This window comes from Symphodus melops (genome assembly GCF_947650265.1).
Source record: "Symphodus melops genome assembly, chromosome: 6".
NCBI lineage: Eukaryota > Metazoa > Chordata > Actinopteri > Labriformes > Labridae > Symphodus > Symphodus melops.
The window spans coordinates 2,208,972-2,226,471 of NC_136696.1; the positions used below are offsets into that span (position 1 = coordinate 2,208,972).

Below are 17,500 nucleotides of genomic sequence, written 5' to 3' on the forward strand. Positions count from 1 at the left end.
TAACAGTCATGTGTGTAACAGTCATGTGTGTAACAGACATGTGTGTAACAGTCATGTGTGTAACTGACATGTGTGTAACAGACATGTGTGTAACAGTCATGTGTGTAACAGTCATGTGTGTAACAGTCATGTGTGTAACTGACATGTAAAGGAAGCTGTTTGTCTGTCAGAATATTCATTTCAGGAGTTCGGAGGAGGTTTAAAGAGCGCCGCATGACAGCCGCCATCTTTTATGTTTCTGTTCAGACGATGTTGAGTCTGGTTTATACGAGCACAAAGCATCGACATGAAGCCCGGCCCGTCCACACACACACACACACACACACACACACACACACACACACACTGATCTGTGTGAAGCCATCATGAACTCAGCTGCACAACAGCAGCTCTGTTTCCTGCAGAGGACAGGGAGAGGGTTCACTGCAGGGTGACTGTGCATCAGAGCAGCCAAACAATCCGTGTGGCAGGAGGCGAGCACGCCACACGGCCTCCGATTCACGCCGTGCACGCCCAAAAACAAACCCGTCCTTTGTTACTGACACAGCCGTCCACCCACGGGCGGTCTGTGCGTCAAACACTCAATAAATGTCACTCCACGTTTGTTCATTACCGAGACACTCCGGCTCTGTGGACGCACGTTAATGAAGCAGTCACGTTCGATAGTTTCCCCTCACACACTGAATCATCCGAGCTGAGTCCAGCTCTCACTGCAGGTTGGAAAATCTGGAAGATTCTGAAATTCGAGTGACATCACAGCCATCATCTCGAGCGTGAAAATCATTGCACGTCACATCCTGCAGGATTTTACTAACAAGGTGACGATGTCCAACATGACATCGGCTCTCACTATGACTCACTCTAAAGCATCAAGATAATCGGTCTCGAGCCGCCTTGAGTCGGGATCATCCCGGAGATTTTCCCCAAGGAGGAATCGGACCTGAAATCCTCCTGCAGTCGGAGTCAGGTTTGTTTTTGTGGCCGCGGCATCGTAACGGTTCCTAATTTTACTTCACGTTAAATCACAGCTACAGCGTGTAGCGTCACAATGTTTTCAATGTAAAGATCAAAAGGAGAAGAGAAGTGCAGAATGCGTGAATAAATACTTCCTCTGAAAAGGACACAAATAGACAAACATGAAAATGAAGAGAGAATGAAACTCAGTGTTCATTCTGCTCAGGAGGATCCAAAAAAAAAAAAAAAGGTGCCTGAAGTGAGTTAACAACAACGTTCTGCGTCTGTTCTTTGTGCAGGGTCGGGCAGCCAATCAGAAGCGCTCCAGCCTCGAGCCCAGTCAAATGGAAGACGTCCAAATCTGCTCGTTTGCTTCATCTGCTGCTTTGACTTTTATAAAATAAGTCACATGTGATGTGAGAGTAAGCAGCAGCAGGAGGAGGAGCTCAGTAATGATGCTGCTGGAGGAGCGGGCTGAAGGTCTCTGAAGGGAGATTTAATGAGGTCGACCGGTTTGAGCTTTCCGACTCTCTAAACTCATATTTCTCTGATCTTTCACCACTTGAGGCTGATGATGGTTTCAGTGGTGGATTGAATATTTACGTGTCATGAGTTTGAGGTGTTCCGGTGATTTCTACAGATGGTTGTCGGCCTCTTGACTTCCCTCGTGGTGCAGGGAGAGAGGCTGGACTCTGCTGCTGCTTATCTTCATCACAGCTTTGGTCAAAGTGTTTATGGGGCGCAGTGGCCTAGTGGTTGGTGCATACGCTTTAGACATAGTAGTGATGAATCTAGACTGTGACTCCAGGAGGCTTATCTCAGTATTCCTTATCGCCAACCTCACTTCCTGTCATAGCGCTCGTTACCCGTGACCGCTGACGGACTCTGTCCAATCAGAACAGTGGCACTATGACTCAGGAGCAAAGTTCATAGTCAGGTCTTATAATCCAGTGAGTGTCCTCAGGTTGGCTGTTTGCACAGATAAGATGAAGCCTGTCTGAAGGCAGCAGCAGGAGTGCTGACATGTAGCTCTGCACTGATTCCTCTGCAGGCCTGGAGACAGATCCAAAGAGTGGTTCTGATCAGGCGTGTGCACACGGACCTGTGAGTCAGAGAAGGTGCATTTAAGGCACTCTCTGTTTGCACTCTTCACCGGAAGTCTCCGTAAAGGGGAAAAGAAAACGTGCCCTCAGGCATGCGGATGGTTACACAACAGGCCGGGACCTGTCTGCAGAAACCTTCATACCTGTCTGAGCACAGTCTGAGTGTAAACACGGGCTATAGGTGTCTGCCTTCCTGCACGCTTTCCCAACCAGCCTGACACAAAACATGACCTGCAGCAATCACAGCACTGAGTCACCAGCTCCTGCTAAACACTTTAAAGCCTGTGATGGCCTCATTCTTACGTTTAACCCGCAAAACTACCTGAAATTAAAGGAAATACACCAACCAGCTCGGTCGGAGGCGCCGGGTTCAAACAGTGCAGAGAGAAGAGTAAGAGGACATTCATGAAGCCCTGAGGGGTTTATAGTGTGTTCTAGAAGTTGTGAAAGTTGTGTTTCTGTGATGAAGGTTGCATTCCTGATCATCCTACCTTCTTCTGGCTCCTCTGTGTCCAGACTTGTTTGTTTCCTGCGAAAAGCGACTCTGCGGAATCCCTCCATTCTCCTGCGGGACAGAGAGCGCTCCAGCATCGAGCCGCTCAGGTGAGACGCTTCTCACAGTGACCGGAAATCACTCCTCACAAAAAGAAAGAAAGAAAGTAAGAAAGAAAGAAAGAAAGGCCGTCCGCTCTGTGCAGGTGAGCGTCCCGTCCGAACACATGAGGAGGAGGAGGAGGAGGAGGAGGAGGAGGAGTGTGAACACACACACCTGCCCAGGTTAAAAAACAACAACACAAACGAGACACCTCGAAGTTTGGTAAACAGCTGTCCACGTGCGTCAGGTGGGAGCAGATCATCCAAAGTCACCTTGATCACAAGTGTTACTGTAAGCCCCGCCCCCCGTCTCCAGCGCGTACTGACGGTGCAGACCTCCCTATTATATCTGAAGCACAATGCTCCTACTATTTAACACCAGACACACGCGCGCGCGGACACATTTCTGAGGATTTCTTAAAGAAACATGAACTTTGTAAGATGCCTGATTTATTAACTTTAAACGATATTTAAATTTTCCCTGCAGCAACATATTTGATATAATTTAATGTTGGCTCATTTCTAGTTTGGGCCTAAATGAACAGAGATGTGTTCATGGCTCAGTATTTGTGCAGGTTTACATTGTGTCTGCTGTGGTTTAATATATGCCTGAAGATGTGACGTGTTTTAGACAGCAGGATGTGTGTGTGTGTGTGTGTGTGTGTGTGTGTGTGTGTGTGTGTGTGTGTGTGTGTGTGTGTGTGTGTGTGTGTTTTCTGTCTCTTTTTTTTTGCACCATGCCACTCTGTCACCTCGATATCAACATGTAGCCAACGGGTCATAAAGTTCATAAGACAGGGAAAACAGAACTGAAGGTGATCTTCAGAAAAAAATGTTTCTAACTCAAAATAATCGTTAAGTCTACAAAAAAGGCCTTTTATTATCTTAAGTGCTGCATACATGCAGGGGGCGTGTCCATGGGGGCGTGTCCAGGGGGGGGGGGGGGTGAAATCTTCTTCATCCATTTTTTCTGCTGTTTTAACAGCCAGCTCATACTGTTCAGTATGCGGTTTGTTTTTAAAGCTTTTTCAAAAATAATTCAAATTGCCACTTTGGACGTCCATCTTGATTTAGACTGATTGAAGCACTGAGCTGAGAAGATGCAGCATACTGTGTGTGTTATTAAATTCTTGTGAGCGCTCACAAAGTTCAGGCCACCTGAGTTCAGAGTGGACACGCCCCTGCATGCATGCATGTCGGGGTGAAACCTTCCTTCAGTGGTAACCATGGAGACGAGCAGAGAAGAGCGCAGTCCAGTGTTTGGGTTGCTTGGAAACAGTTCAGATTCTGTTTTCAAAAGCTGAGAGTCTTTTTTCTTTCTCTTTTAAAGAAAGAAAAACATCTGCAGGTTGCCGTCTTTACACTCAGTGAATCACGGTGACCAAGGCAGCAAGCAGGAAGTGAATTTCTTGACTTCATCAACACACTGAGGCAGAGAAAGACACATAAACACAACGTCACATACAAATCCAAGGGCAGGTCTTTTATTCACGTTTGAAACCAATTATTACTGTTTAAACTGGAGGAGTCACCGATGAGCCCGTGTCCACAGGGTCACTCTGCAGCTGCAAAATCTACAATTTGAAGGAGCACAGATCCCGCAGGCGTAGCTCCAAAAGAGACACAGAACGAGTCCCGTCATCCACCGCCGATGAGACGCAGACGATACTTTACACGATCCGTCTTCTTAGACGTTTGCGTTCGTTGCAGCGAGGAGAACATTCACATCGAAGACACGGTGAGGGGTTTTAAATCCAGAGAGAAGGACTTTAATGATGCATCAACAAACGTCACACATTACATCCATGTCAGCACTTTGACTTTGCTCCACTCCTCTGCAAATCCAAACATTCTGTATCTGTAAGGTTAGGGGTCGGGGGGGTTACACTCATGTTTCCTATCAGCCTGCTGGTTGGTTCAACGGGACAGACACTGTTGAAAGATTTCATTAAATGTATTTTAAACCACTCTTAAACCGGAGCTAATGTATTGCTTGAATGCATAGTGCATCATTGTGCTTGGACAGTACTGCATACTGATAGGAGGAAGCATGTGGAGACGACGACAACATGATGACAAACAGGAGAATCCTTTGACATGAGAAATGTCCCTTTCATCGACACGTCTGTCCCTGCAGGAAGAGCTACAACGACGTCTCCGCTCACAGGGACCGCAACACTCTCGGAGAGGCACGCCTCTGTCTCCAGCTCGGGTTCTAAAGGTCACAGGTCAGTTCACTGAAACCTGCGCAATTCAAAAAGGCAAAGAAAGAATGAAAAAACCAGGCCAACAGCCCTAGTCCTGATCTCACACGCTCAGCCTCTCGTCTCGGTCTCGCTGAAGAGCTCCGAGCTACAAAAACAGACACACCAATGTCACTAGAGTCTGCTGTATAAAATAAATAAATTATAAAGAGGTATAAAATAGTCTTCAAGCACATGATTTGCAAATAAAATCTCTGTATAAAAAAACACAAGCGTTCAAAGAAAGAGTCGAGAATGAGGTGAGAGAGGGAGCTGAAATCACCTCCAGTGTCAGACCCACTGTACTCACTCTGCTCCGGAAACTGGCATACATGTTATTTTTGATTATCATATTTGCAGAATCTAACATATTAAGATTTGTGAGTTTTTGTTTTTTTAGCAGAAAAGATTGCTTGAAGTCGTAATCACAGCAGTTTAACAACTAACGTCTTCTTTTTTTCATCTTTAAAAATGACAAACAACAAAGAGAAAAACATTCCTGTAATAAATATCTCAAAAATATTCACAAATGAATATCATAAATAAGCGACAGAGTAGATAAATAATTAATAAATACTAATAACGATGAGGGAAAAGATTCCCCTGATTTGTCACTGTGACCTGTTTGCACCGCAGGTCTTTTTCTTTCCAGAGAAGAAGAGAGCGTCCTGCTCTTCTTCTGCGACCCAGGTGACCAGGAGGCGCGCCGTGGGAGGCGGGGAGGAGGGGGGAGGGATCACAGAGACCAGTAAGCACCAGGTTGGATTGAAAGGCTGGAAGTTCCACCAGCGTTTGTGTCTCTGTAGAGTACGACCAGGCTGGGACCAGGACCCGGGCTGGAGCGGGGTGGTGTCTCTGTAGAGTCCTACCAGGTTGGGACCAGGACCCGGGCTGGGACCAGGACCCGGGCTGGAGCGGGGTGGCTAGGTGTCGGGGGGCTGGGGCTGCTGGGTGAGACAGTAACGAGGGTCGCAGGGGGAGAGAAGGCTGCTTCTGCTCGACAGGACTGCGTGGTCTGCCAATAATTTAAGACTGCAAGAATGCAAAAAAGACAGGAGAGAGGACAAAGACCATTTAGCTTAAAGCTGCAGAAGATCGAAACAATTCAGGGGGGGAATAAAGTCTACAAACCAAAACTCCACATTTAACATAATCCTGACATGGTGTTCCTTAAAGGGAAGCTAGTTTTAGGAAATATTCCAATTCTTTATCTTTCACACAGTTAAAATAAGACACTCATGTTTGGAGGTGAAATATAAAGTTTTGCACTTAGCAAGAAGCCGGTTAGCTTAGCTTAGCACAGCGGGCGATAGCCTAGCTTTATAAAAGAAGGTGAAAGGAGGTAATTTAGTGTAACTCCCTGCAACAACAGTAAAGAGGTGGGTTGTCTTCCTGATCACTGGGAAGGTTGTGCATCACGTCACTTACAAAGATGACAGCACAGATACTTTTAGTGCTAGCTGTTAGCGCTGTTGTTTGTGAATCAGACAAGGTGGTTTGCACAGCTTTAGCGGGTAGAAATGCAGCTCAGTCTTGTGAATCAGACTCTTATTAAGATGTAAACATTTAAAGGTGTGTGTAGACAGATCCAGGTTTAATGCTAAGCTAACATGATAGCTGAAACATGAGAGTGGTTTTATTCTCATCTCACATCTTCTCAAGACAGCAGAAATATTTCCCAAACATGCTAACCCTTTAAATCATGCCAGATACAAAGGAAAGGGTTGTTATCGTACTTCCAGACAAAGTATTTGGTGAGGAATATTACAAACAGAGGGTTGGCGAGGACGGTTAAGAGACACATAACTAAACCAAAACATGGTCTCAGATCTGTCAGCAGTTTTCAAAGATGTCAACTCATTGCCCAGTATGAATATGAGTAGAGTGACTGGATGCTGAGTTAGTACTGAACTTCTTCATAAGAAATGATGCTTAATGTAGAAGCATTCTTTATCTACCGCAGTCACAGATACTCACGTCTTTATGTTTGTCACGTATAAGGTCTATTGTTTGAACAGGCAAACTCAGCTAAGTTAAACACAAGATATTTACATTATATAATAAGAATTGTCATAGAAGCTTCTTTGTGAAACATGACTTTACATGCAAAGTAAAAAACAACAACTCTATTTCCTCAAATAGTGAGAGGTGCAAAACAAGTGTTTCTGCCATAACCAGTTCAATACTAGTTTAAAGGTCACATATTTTCCTCCTTTTCAGCCAGTTCAATAAGGTTTTAGAGCTCCACAACATGTGTGTGAAGTGTGTTGTTGTAAATCCACTCTGATCCTGTATTTGATCATGTCTATAAACCCCTCTATTTCAGCCCTGCTCAGAACAGGCTGTTTCTGTGTCTGTAGCTTTAAATATGTAAATGAGCCGTGTCTGGCCACGCCCCCTCTCTGGAAGGGCTCGGGTGTACTCGCTGCTTTCTGGCTCCATGTCCTATTGTTTACGGTGAGAAGGCAGACTCAGAGGGCAGAACAAACACCGAGCTGTGGGAGTGTCACCCACCTGGGGGAGGGGCTACTGCCCTTTGTGATGTCATGAAGGGAAAATCTCCAAACGGACTAGATTCACATGTTAGAATTAGAAAAGTACTTTGCCTAATATGTGACCTTTAACAAAGCGTTAAAACTTATGCATGCTAAGCGTTTGTATTAGATAGATGAAGGTGAATAAAACTATGATTAATATTTTTATCATTTTTACATTTTTTTTATCATAAAAAGATGTGAGAAGTCTGCGTGCAACTGGATAGATAGATAGATAGATGGATGTAAATGAGCCTCCTACTTCTTCTACAGCTCGTTACCTGCGGGCTCGGGAGGCTCTCCCTCGCCTTAGTTGTGGGGAGAGTGACGATACTGAGGCAGCAGGCTGCTGACAATCTACAAGAAACTGATAAATTAGACAGATATACAGAGTGGTGACACTCAGGGTTAGACAAGAAGACAGACAACAAGGAGGACAAACAGGAGGAGGCCTTGTCAGGGACAAAGACACTAATAATGATTTAAATTGAAATTACAGCTCCAGTCTTACACTTGCCTGTTCGTCAGCTGGTGCCACACCTGAAATGTTGGTCGTGTGTAAACTCAGTCCTGAATTAGAAACCACAAGTACGTTCAAGCTAGGCTAAGGCTCAACCTACACAGAACGTGTGCGACCCAGTGCAGCCGGGGAAATATAAACACAAGAATCAGCAGGAAGTTAAACACCTGAGTACAATGTTAAAGGAGCAGTATGTAACTCTGCCCCCTCGTGTTTAAAATGAGTACTGCAGTCTAAACTCTAATCATCACAGAGAGCTGTCTGGCTCCGCCCCCTCCTCTCTAGAGTGGATGCTCACACAGATTAGCATGTGGTGGACACTGTAGCTTCAGTGTTTAGCCAGCTCTGCATGTGGTGGACACTGTAGCTTCAGTGTTTAGCCAGCTCTGCATGTGGTGCACACTGTAGCTTCAGTGTTTAGCCAGCTCTGCATGTGGTGGACACTGTAGCTTCAGTGTTTAGCCAGCTCTGCATGTGGTGAACACTGTAGCTTCAGTGTTTAGCCAGCTCTGCATGTGGTGCACACTGTAGCTTCAGTGTTTAGCCAGCTCTGCATGTGGTGGACACTGTAGCTTCAGTGTTTAGCCAGCTCTGCATGGGTCTGTAAAGCTTTCTGCGTTCTAACCTCTCTCCATGTTTCATCTCCAACATTGATCCTAGTTTGAGCAGCTTTCTGCTGCTGGAGCTTATTAGAAACATGCAGAGGCTTTTTAGCTCGGGTACAATCACTTCTATCTGAAGCAGTTCCACTGCCCGCTTCCATCGCTGCAACACCTGTTCACCTGATAACTGCTCTCATATCTGGCAAACCCAGGGGCGTCCAAAACGGCCTTCAAAGCCCCGCCTACCTTCTCTGGTCCAATCAGATCCAGAGCATTCAGGAGCAGAATCTAAAGTTAGAAGGAGGACATACTGGCTGCTGCATTGTTGTCTGACGATATCGTAAAGTCATTTTTACAGTTTAATTCAGGACATATCTTAAATGTTGAGTCTTTGAGAACTCATTCCACCGCTTGTTTGATTACAGCAGATGCTTTAAAGTTTGAACGTTACTAATATTGTAAGCCTGCTTCCTCTGACAGGACCAGACTCTGCACAGCTGGACAACCAACACTGGAGGTTTAAAACACATGGAGACAGATACATGGACACAATGTACACACAAACACACAAAGACATCGTCAAATCCAATGTTGCATTGATTTGTTCTGCACACAAAAAAAAAAGAGAAGAAACAGACAGAGAGGAGCTGAGACTGAACAATCCGATGGTGGACACAGTCTTTAGATTTACTTTAAGCTCCTTTTAGTTATCTGAGGTAGGACGAGAGAGAGAAGGGGATCAAACTGATCTCCACGAGAGGAGAAGGGAATGGAAATGTCAGACGCTGCCATCTAGTGGGGAAAAGGGAACAATGCGAGAGTTTGGACCTTGATTTGTCATGTGGGCTCAGAAGAGAAGTACAAAAAAAAAAGAGAGAGAGAGAGAGGAGGTCGGACGGGTCTCGAGACGACTCTGACGGACACGTTAAAGACTTCCTGACGTTACTTCAGGTGGCAGAATGAGGCGTGCACAGATGAACTGGACGAACAATAGCAGAAATATTAGAAAGCGAATAGTCTATAAAATATTAACAGTAGAGGAGTCGATTTAACGAAGAAATAGATTTAATGCAATTGAGTCAAATGTAAGATGTAATTCCCAGAGTCTGCCACAGGGAGGCGCTGTTAGCATTCTGTAGAAAAAGCTGCAGCCATGTTTTTGTTTTTCAGTGTTTTTCCTTTCAGACGTATTAACGAGGGAAGTCGTCCAACTGTGACAAAAAACTTGAGAATAACAAAAAGGCCCGCAGGGAGACGCCGTGGGCGCCACCTTCCTCCTGTCGGCGTTTAACACCGAGAGCAGGATCTGAAGCTTTTGCACTTACGATGCACGACCTGACTTTAACTTAATCTGTGTTCTGTTTATACTGTTCAGCTTTAATTTATCTACATACTGCTTCCCTGGTGCAATAAACACAAGTGCCCTGTCGTTCCTTATTTGTCTGTCTCAAACGTGTTCAGTGAAGTTTTGCTGCAAAGAATTTGTCTTTTTATAGTATTTCTATTTTTTTTTATTGCTATTTGTTTGTTTATTGTTATTCTTTAGTGCTTTTTTTTTAATGCACTGCGGGTTGAAATGTCATCTGTGCTGTATGTTTACCATGGAGCATAAAGCCTCCCTACCTACCTATGAATAGACTTCAGGGTGATCTGTGAGTTTTCAGTGCGATGGAGCTGATTCACTTCAGAGCTGGGATGACCAATCAGATCAGGGGGGGGGGGGGCGGAGACCTGAAAACACTTATAAGCACTGATAAAGGGCCGGAGCCTCGTCGTTGTGATGTCAGGATTTAATCAGCTTACTTATCAATTTTAATTATTTTCCTTTGCACATTTTATTTTACGGCTGAAATATTCACTGTCAGGGAAGAAGCCGCAGTCTTTATGATTTCTCTTTTTCGCACCGCTCTTCCTGCACGTTCTCGGCAGCGGCGTGTTTTTAGTTTGCAGTGGTTAAATATGTCGAGAGACAATCATAGAGACAGGTCATATAAAGTTAGCTCCGCCCCTTTTTAATGTGAGCATGCTCAGAGAAAGTCTGGGTTGATTTGTCAGGTCGATAACCAGCTTTGTGTGACCAGACATGTTGAACTAGTGCAGACCCTGGAGACTTCCTGTTCAAACCAGTCGACCTCCTCTCTCCGTCCACGCCGTCCACGCCGTCCTGAGGCTTTTAGGGATTGTGCACAGAGTAAATATTGATGATGAGTGACGGATTAGCGCTTTGGTCGGCGGTGGGGAGACACTGAGGCAGATCTACAGGTGCTGTTAGACCGGGGGATGTGACCTTGGTCTCGTCTCAGTCGTCTGAACTTTACCGTTAGACTCTCGCGGTCTCTCATGAAGGGCGGCGTCTCGATGGACAAATTTGGGTAACTGACGTTAAACCGCGTCGAAGCGGAAGCCTGGATGGATTCAGGAAGCGAGTCCAGAGTCCACAAAGACGCGGACGGAGGACTCCGGACAGTCGGGGAGTGGTTGGAGGTGAGGGGGATGAGAATGGAGGGGGCGTGGAGCCGGGTGGGGCTGGAGGGCGCCGTGAAGGCGCCTCGGTGACTTACTTTGGGCGGGCTGCTTTTAATCTTGGCCACTTTAGCGCCGCGGCCTCGGTAGGTCTGCTCGTGGTCAAACTCCAGATCTTCCAGCCGTTGGGTCAGGGCCAGTTTCTGCTGGATGGCCATGCGGAGGAGGGAGTTCAACGTCTTTTTCTCGTCCTCTGCCGCCGCCAGCTGCCTCTGCATCTCGTCCAGCTGTGTGACATACTCGTCACATCTGCAGGGAGAGAGAGAGAGACGAGGACGGTCACACACGCTTTCTGTTTTTAAGGAGGTCAATATGCAAAGAATCCATTTAAAGGTTCAAATCGGAAAAACGAGTGATACGGTGAAGCGTCGGCGGCTGCAGAGCGGAGGAGGATTGAGAAGCGGGATGTGTGAACGGTTACGTCACCTCGTGGCGAACATGGCCCTGAGGGACGAGAAGGTGGCGGCGTCTTCTTTCAGAGCCTTCAGCTCGTTCCTCAGCTTCATCATGGTCTCCGTCACCATCGCCTTTTCGTTCTCATACTTACTCTTCAAGTTCGCCAGAGCGACCTCGGCCGTCTGCGAATGAGGACAGAGACGTTTCATCGACTGATCTTAACACGCGGGAAAGACAAAGTGAGAGCCAATCAGAAGCCTCGGTCACACCTGTTTGTTGGCCTTCAGCACCAGCCGCAGCGTGGCGATCTGCTCCCTCTTGGTGCTGAGTAAGGACTTGAGTTTGAGGATCTCCTCCATGCACAGCTCTTTGTCCTTGTCGAGCATCGGCGCCAGCTCCCTGGCCGCCGCCCTCTGCCTGGACAGCTGCAGCGAGCGGTCCACCGCCCTCTGCAGGTGTTTGATCTGGTCCCTGATGATGGCGTTCAGGTTGTAGATGTTCATCGGCTCCTTGCGCAGGTCTCCGCCGCCCTCCGAGGGCCCTGGAGACGGGCAGGGGGAGACGCTGATGGATGGCGAGCCCGGCGGGTTGCGCGTTGGGCTGCTGTGGCAGGACGAAGAGTCGGCCGCGTGCGTCGACGTCTCGCTGTGATGGCCGTCTTTGGAGGGCGAGTCCATGGGGCTGCGCGGCGAGTCGGAGGAGCAGGCCGCCGCCGCTGCCGCCAGACGACGCGCCAGGCGAGGCGAGAGCAGCGCTCGCGGGTCGTCGGAGCCCTTCAGGCTGCCGCTGCGCGTGACGCGGCTCTGCCGGTAGTAGTCCAGCATGACGCGGTTCGGCGTCTCGTTGTTGCACAGACAGACGTGGTGATAAAGCTGAGCCAGCTCCTCGCTGAAGGTGACCAGCTCGTCCTGCGCCGCGTTCAGCATGCCCTGACTCTCCGTGGACGTGCTGGTGGCTGCTCGCAGCTCCGCCTCCAGGCTCGCCACCCGCTCCCGGCTCTCCCGATAACTGCGCTCCACATGAGTCACCTGCTTGGAAGACACAAGTTCAAGATTTGCAACATCAAAGAAATGGAAAAAAGATTTTAGCTTCGGGTGACGCTGCAGGGGAATGCGGCGGCGTGCGGCGGCGTGCGAGGGCGACTCACCTGCTCGGTCAGAGCGTGGACCCGGTCGTCTCCCTGCCCCTCCACGGCCTGGTTGTACTTCTCCTTCAGGACTTTAAGCTCCGCCTTCAGGTCGATCACCTCCGTCACCGCCACCTTGTACTTACACTCCAGGATCTCGAACCCGTGGATGTCGGGGTCGTGGTGACCGTTGGTCGGTGGCGACATGGAGCCGCCGTCGGGCTTCTCGCTCTCCTGCGGGTCCTCCAGCTCCTTGTCGCCGTTCAGACACTTCATGGTGTTGACGCGCTCCGTGAGGCGGTGCACTCGCTCGCTCTGCTCGCTCAGGGCGCCCTGCGTGTGCTGCAGCTGCGTCTGAGACTCCTGCAGGTTCATGAGCAGCGCCGCCTTTTCACACTCCACCTGCAGGACGACACCCAGTGTGAGGCGTTTCACCACAACAACAGAAAGAGCGAATATTCAGACGTAGCTGAACGCGCTTCATGATCGATGTTTGTAAAATCAAACACTTCAGCGGTTTCTTTTTTGGTTTGGTGCGGTTTCTTTTCACAAGAGGCCCTGAAGTCATAAAACAAACCATGTGTGCAAAGGTCGTTCACTCATTGGATAAAAAGGTTTAGGGCGGGTAAAGCCGTAAATCACAAGATGAAAAGAAACAATCATGGAGAACTTGCATGCTGCACTCGCTGTCCTTGTATTCAACATTTTAGCAACAATTTCATCCATTAAGTTCAGGTACGAAAATATTTATTGTGTAAAAAATGTAGATCTATGTGTGGGCAATCAATCGGTGTTATGATGAATGTGGCCGAGGTTATAAATGACGTATGTGGCGCAGGGGAGAGGAGGAGGATCAGACTGCTGCTGTTCTGTTCATAGTCTGTGTGATTTAAATGTTTTGGATAATAAAAGAACAGAGAGATGAAACACCAGTGAAAGTGTCTGAAAGATTGACTAAAGATTACCTCCGCGTCTTTTATCACAGAAGGAGGCAAACAAACAAGAACACTGTGCTGCTAACCAAACAATTATCTCCCTTTATGCGCGCAGCTACGGGAGCCTGTTATGTCCAAAAAGCTGTAAGATTTTTAGAGCTGGGTCGGACTGAGGTCTGGTTGCTTTCACACCTCAAACGAACCGCACCAGGGAACCGAGACCACCTCTTCGACTGGGTCTCTAACTTTTTAAGTTATTCCACCTCTAGTTACCTTTCCAAGCTTTATTAAGTTGACATATCATTTTAATTCAGATGTTGTGGTGTAGCCGGAACAGTGCCTTATCACTCTAATCCTTAATATCATACTCATCACACACCATGTCTTCACTATCTTTAAAACAAGGTGTCTACTGTCTGGGCATTGGGGGCGGGCCAAATAGAAGCACAGATTTTGTTTATAGTATTAATTTCGTACCAAACAACCTGAGTTCGATGGTTTGTATTCACACCGACGCAAAAGGTCCGCACCAGGGTTTTAGTTCGTTTCAAGCGAACCAAACAAGTAAGTTGTGAATTCACCCTTAAAGGACGCTGCTCCTTTGGAAAAACACCAGATAGATTGAAAAGAGTTTAACTGCCTCCGGCCTCCACATCAGTCCCCGAGCAATCAGCTGCAGAGAGCGGACGGATCAGTGTGTTTGCACAGAGAGAGGCACGCCGCTAATTTAGCTCCTGCTAATCTAATTCTTATTTCCCCCGAGGAGGGAAAGAAAACTCAGTAATGACTTAACGAGATTTAGCGTGAACGTCATCTGTCTTCGTGTTATTAAACGCGTCTCACGTGCAGTAATAATGATTTATAACCAGCTACAGTCACGTGACCATTCTGAATTTTAACACTTAAAACATAAAAGATCCTGCCTGATTAATAAGTAATAAGACATGTCATATTCATGTTATATTCAGTCAGGGTGTAACCCCGCCTCTCGTCCAATCACAGCTGGGATCGTCTTATATATCTTGAAATAATTTTCTGGGCTGCGTGTTGCAGCGTGATGATGAGTGTGACACAGGTTGATATTGTGAAGTCAGTCTGCGTTCTCTCCTCTCTACAGTGAGAACAGGAGAAGGCTGCAGACACTAATCATCCTGACAGTGCTGCCTGTGCAACACGCACGGCCTGTTCCACGACGACCGCAGGACTTCTCCTTCTTTATCAAGACCCCCATCCCCCCCGTCCCCCCCCCCGTCCTGTCGCTCCAGCAGATCGTCTGCTAAACGCTGACATAATGTTCACGTCGGCGTGCAGGCGTGCTGCTCTCCTGCCTGCATGAAGGAAGTGACGTGCAGCACGCCGCACGTGGTCGACCTGCAGCAGGACGGACAGCTGAAGGTCGACCTGCAGCAGGACGGACAGCTGAAGGTCGACCTGCAGCAGGACGGACAGCTGAAGGTCGACCTGCAGCAGGACGGACAGCTGAAGGTCGACCTGCAGCAGGACGGACAGCTGAAGGTCGACCTGGGACACAAACTTTTCTGCAGCATCATCATCAGCGCTCTCAGACATCGCTTCCTTTCAATAAGTCACCCTCGTAGACTGACCGGGCCTTGAAGACTGATATACAACACACGTTTAAAATGAGTGACTTCTGATGCAGGAAGGGAAGAGTCTCTACTTATTACAAACTACTGAAGTCCTCTTTAAAAGAGGTTTATCGTCAGGTGTCTTAAAGAGAGACAGAAGTCCTCTCTGAGACTGGAGATGAGGATCACAGGTCTCTTTTACTCTCCTGGTGTCGCAGCACGTTGTGACCTAAACACACAGCTCCTGATTCATAAAAACGTTTAGTGTTGTAGCACTCAAAGTCGGTCTGAAAGGTTTCTTACTCGGCTTTGTTTCGGCCTCACTCCCGATTTTAAATCCCGACCGGTCAAGAATCCATAATTGGATTCTCTCTCACACGTTTCGTGGATGTCGTACATTTTAAAGGTAAAACCTTTCTGGAGCAGGTTTTAAAGTCTTCCCCATCAGAGTCATTTCACGGTGATAAATCAAAGCTTGACTTTTAGAACGACTTCCTGGTTTAATGTGGCGTTCACCGCTGACCTTTACAAGACTTTTAAAGACAGAGTCGGACATGAAGAGCGGCCCGGGGTTATTACAGGTTATCTGACTGACCCACCTGCAGCAGCTGCTGTTTGAGCTTCTGCATCTCCGACAGGTTGAGCTCACTGAACAGGTCCGGCACCGGATGCAGGCCTTCTCCTTTCCTGCCCGATCGAAACTCCCCGTTCATCTTGGCGGCGTGGAGATGGCCGTTGCGGCGGTTGCTGTCCTCATTGTTGCCATTGGCGGTGGGGATGGCGCTGCCGTTGGAGCCACTGGTTCCGTTTGTCTCCTCCGGGAACTTGAGGCCTTCGACCCCGGTGACAGTGAGCGCCAGATGGGCCCCGGCCCCGTACACGCTGTCGCTCAGGCTGATGTGGTGGGCCAGCTCCTTCCTCAGGTTGTTCTTCTGCTCACGCTCGCTCTTCAGGGCGTCCAGAGCCTCCTCCAGCTGACCCTCAGAGATGTCCTTCAGACGTAACGCGTCCTCCAGCTGGCTGTTGAGGAGAACCGTCTCCTCCTCTAGAACCTTGATCTCATGTTTCAGCCCCTCGTACTCCACCTAACGAGAGGCAGAAAGAAATCAGTCAACTTTATTAAATCTAATCCAGAGAACATTTTCAATCCGGATATTTTTTTAGTCAAGGACGGGGAAAAATCCTCTGGTCAGGACAGACGGACTGCTGGAAACACAAGAATCCAGGTGACATGTGAGCTACATAAACACGACGCTACATTTAGATTTACAAAACAACAACGTGCTGTTTTATTTCTAACTATATCTGAAGATATGATCATTCATCCAAACATTCGTTGGTAATTTGAAGCAGCTGGAGACATTAAACACGGCTTTATAAACCTGTCACTCAAACTGTTTATGCCAAGTGACCCGCTTCAGTTCGGATCGGTACCGTACTCATTTAACTCTTTTATCAACATTTCCACGGTCAAAATAACAAATCTGCACCATCTTACTTTTTTTAATTTCTTGAATTTCCCTCGGGATCAATAAAGTATCTATCTATCTATCTATCTATCTATCTATCTATCTATCTATCTATCTATCTATCTATCTATCTATCTATCTATCCATCCATCCATCCATCTTGCTACTGGTCGCACACTAAAGGGGCGGAGCTAGACGCACTGCAGTCTACACTGTGATCGGTTTATTATGACGTCACGACCGTTATGTTTCATCGATCTAATCAGCGGTTTTGACAAGCTAACGTAACGTTAGCTTAATGACTGGTTTATTAACCTAATATTTACAGGAGCACTAAAACACATGACTAGAAACTGTAAGGAGGATTAGGGAGAGAGGTCCCAATGTGACGACGTTTAATGTCTCCATGACAACCACTGTAGTTTCAGTTAGCTACTCGTTAGCAACCGCCGTTTAAAGTTCGCGTAAAAACTTTCAAATTCACAAGTGGGCGTCTTAGCTAACGTAGTTTATCTCGTCTAACAAAACGTCATCATCTCTTCAGCTTGTGTTAACCACAGATCTTATTTCAGGCGTCTAAACACAAACACATTCAAAATCCACATTGACTTTTAGAGTTAGGAACCCATCGAGCTAACATGCTAACTCACTTCCTGGTTTTAGGACTCTTTCTTGTTGATCCTTTTTTACTGCGTTCTTCTTCTGTGTTTAACTTATTGGCGTTTTCACATCTGACTTCCACTCCGCTTATCAAGCGTTTGATTGGCCGAGGAAATGTAACCACGATAGATTGGGCGAACCTGTCGTGTGAAGAGTTTTAACATACGTGCTCGTTCTGAACGTTTGTCCACAGGAGATTAAAGATAAGAAGAAGACGGAGGCTCATGTGACGCCTGGTGGAAGATCAGGGAACCA

The 17,500-nt window shown here is 47.3% G+C and overlaps 2 protein-coding genes across 6 annotated transcripts in view; both read right to left on the reverse strand.

Annotated features, from left to right (window-relative positions):
* fgd4a (FYVE, RhoGEF and PH domain containing 4a) overlaps positions 1–2,711 on the reverse strand; it is a 35,856-nt gene extending 33,145 nt beyond the window's left edge. The window contains exon 1 of the mRNA XM_079346019.1: positions 2,549–2,711. Within this exon, the coding sequence (XP_079202145.1) occupies positions 2,549–2,648 (100 nt within the window). The 5' untranslated portion in view covers positions 2,649–2,711. The remainder of the gene's footprint in view (positions 1–2,548) is intronic.
* Positions 2,712–5,279: 2,568 nt separating this feature from the next.
* The window catches only part of bicd1a (bicaudal D homolog 1a), a 40,330-nt gene continuing 28,109 nt past the window's right edge, over positions 5,280–17,500 (reverse strand). The window contains exons 4-10 of one of the 5 annotated variants that reach the window (XM_079346015.1): positions 15,716–16,201; positions 12,617–12,997; positions 11,739–12,497; positions 11,500–11,651; positions 11,112–11,322; positions 7,710–7,795; positions 5,280–5,926 (exon numbers count right to left, since the gene is read on the reverse strand). In XM_079346015.1, coding sequence (XP_079202141.1) covers positions 5,818–5,926; positions 7,710–7,795; positions 11,112–11,322; positions 11,500–11,651; positions 11,739–12,497; positions 12,617–12,997; positions 15,716–16,201 — 2,184 coding nt within the window. In that variant the 3' untranslated portion in view covers positions 5,280–5,817. Of the gene's footprint in view, positions 5,927–7,709; positions 7,796–11,111; positions 11,323–11,499; positions 11,652–11,738; positions 12,501–12,616; positions 12,998–15,715; positions 16,202–17,500 lie in introns of all 5 variants that reach the window. The other 4 variants (XM_079346014.1, XM_079346017.1, XM_079346016.1 and 1 more) reach the window with 4 other exon arrangements.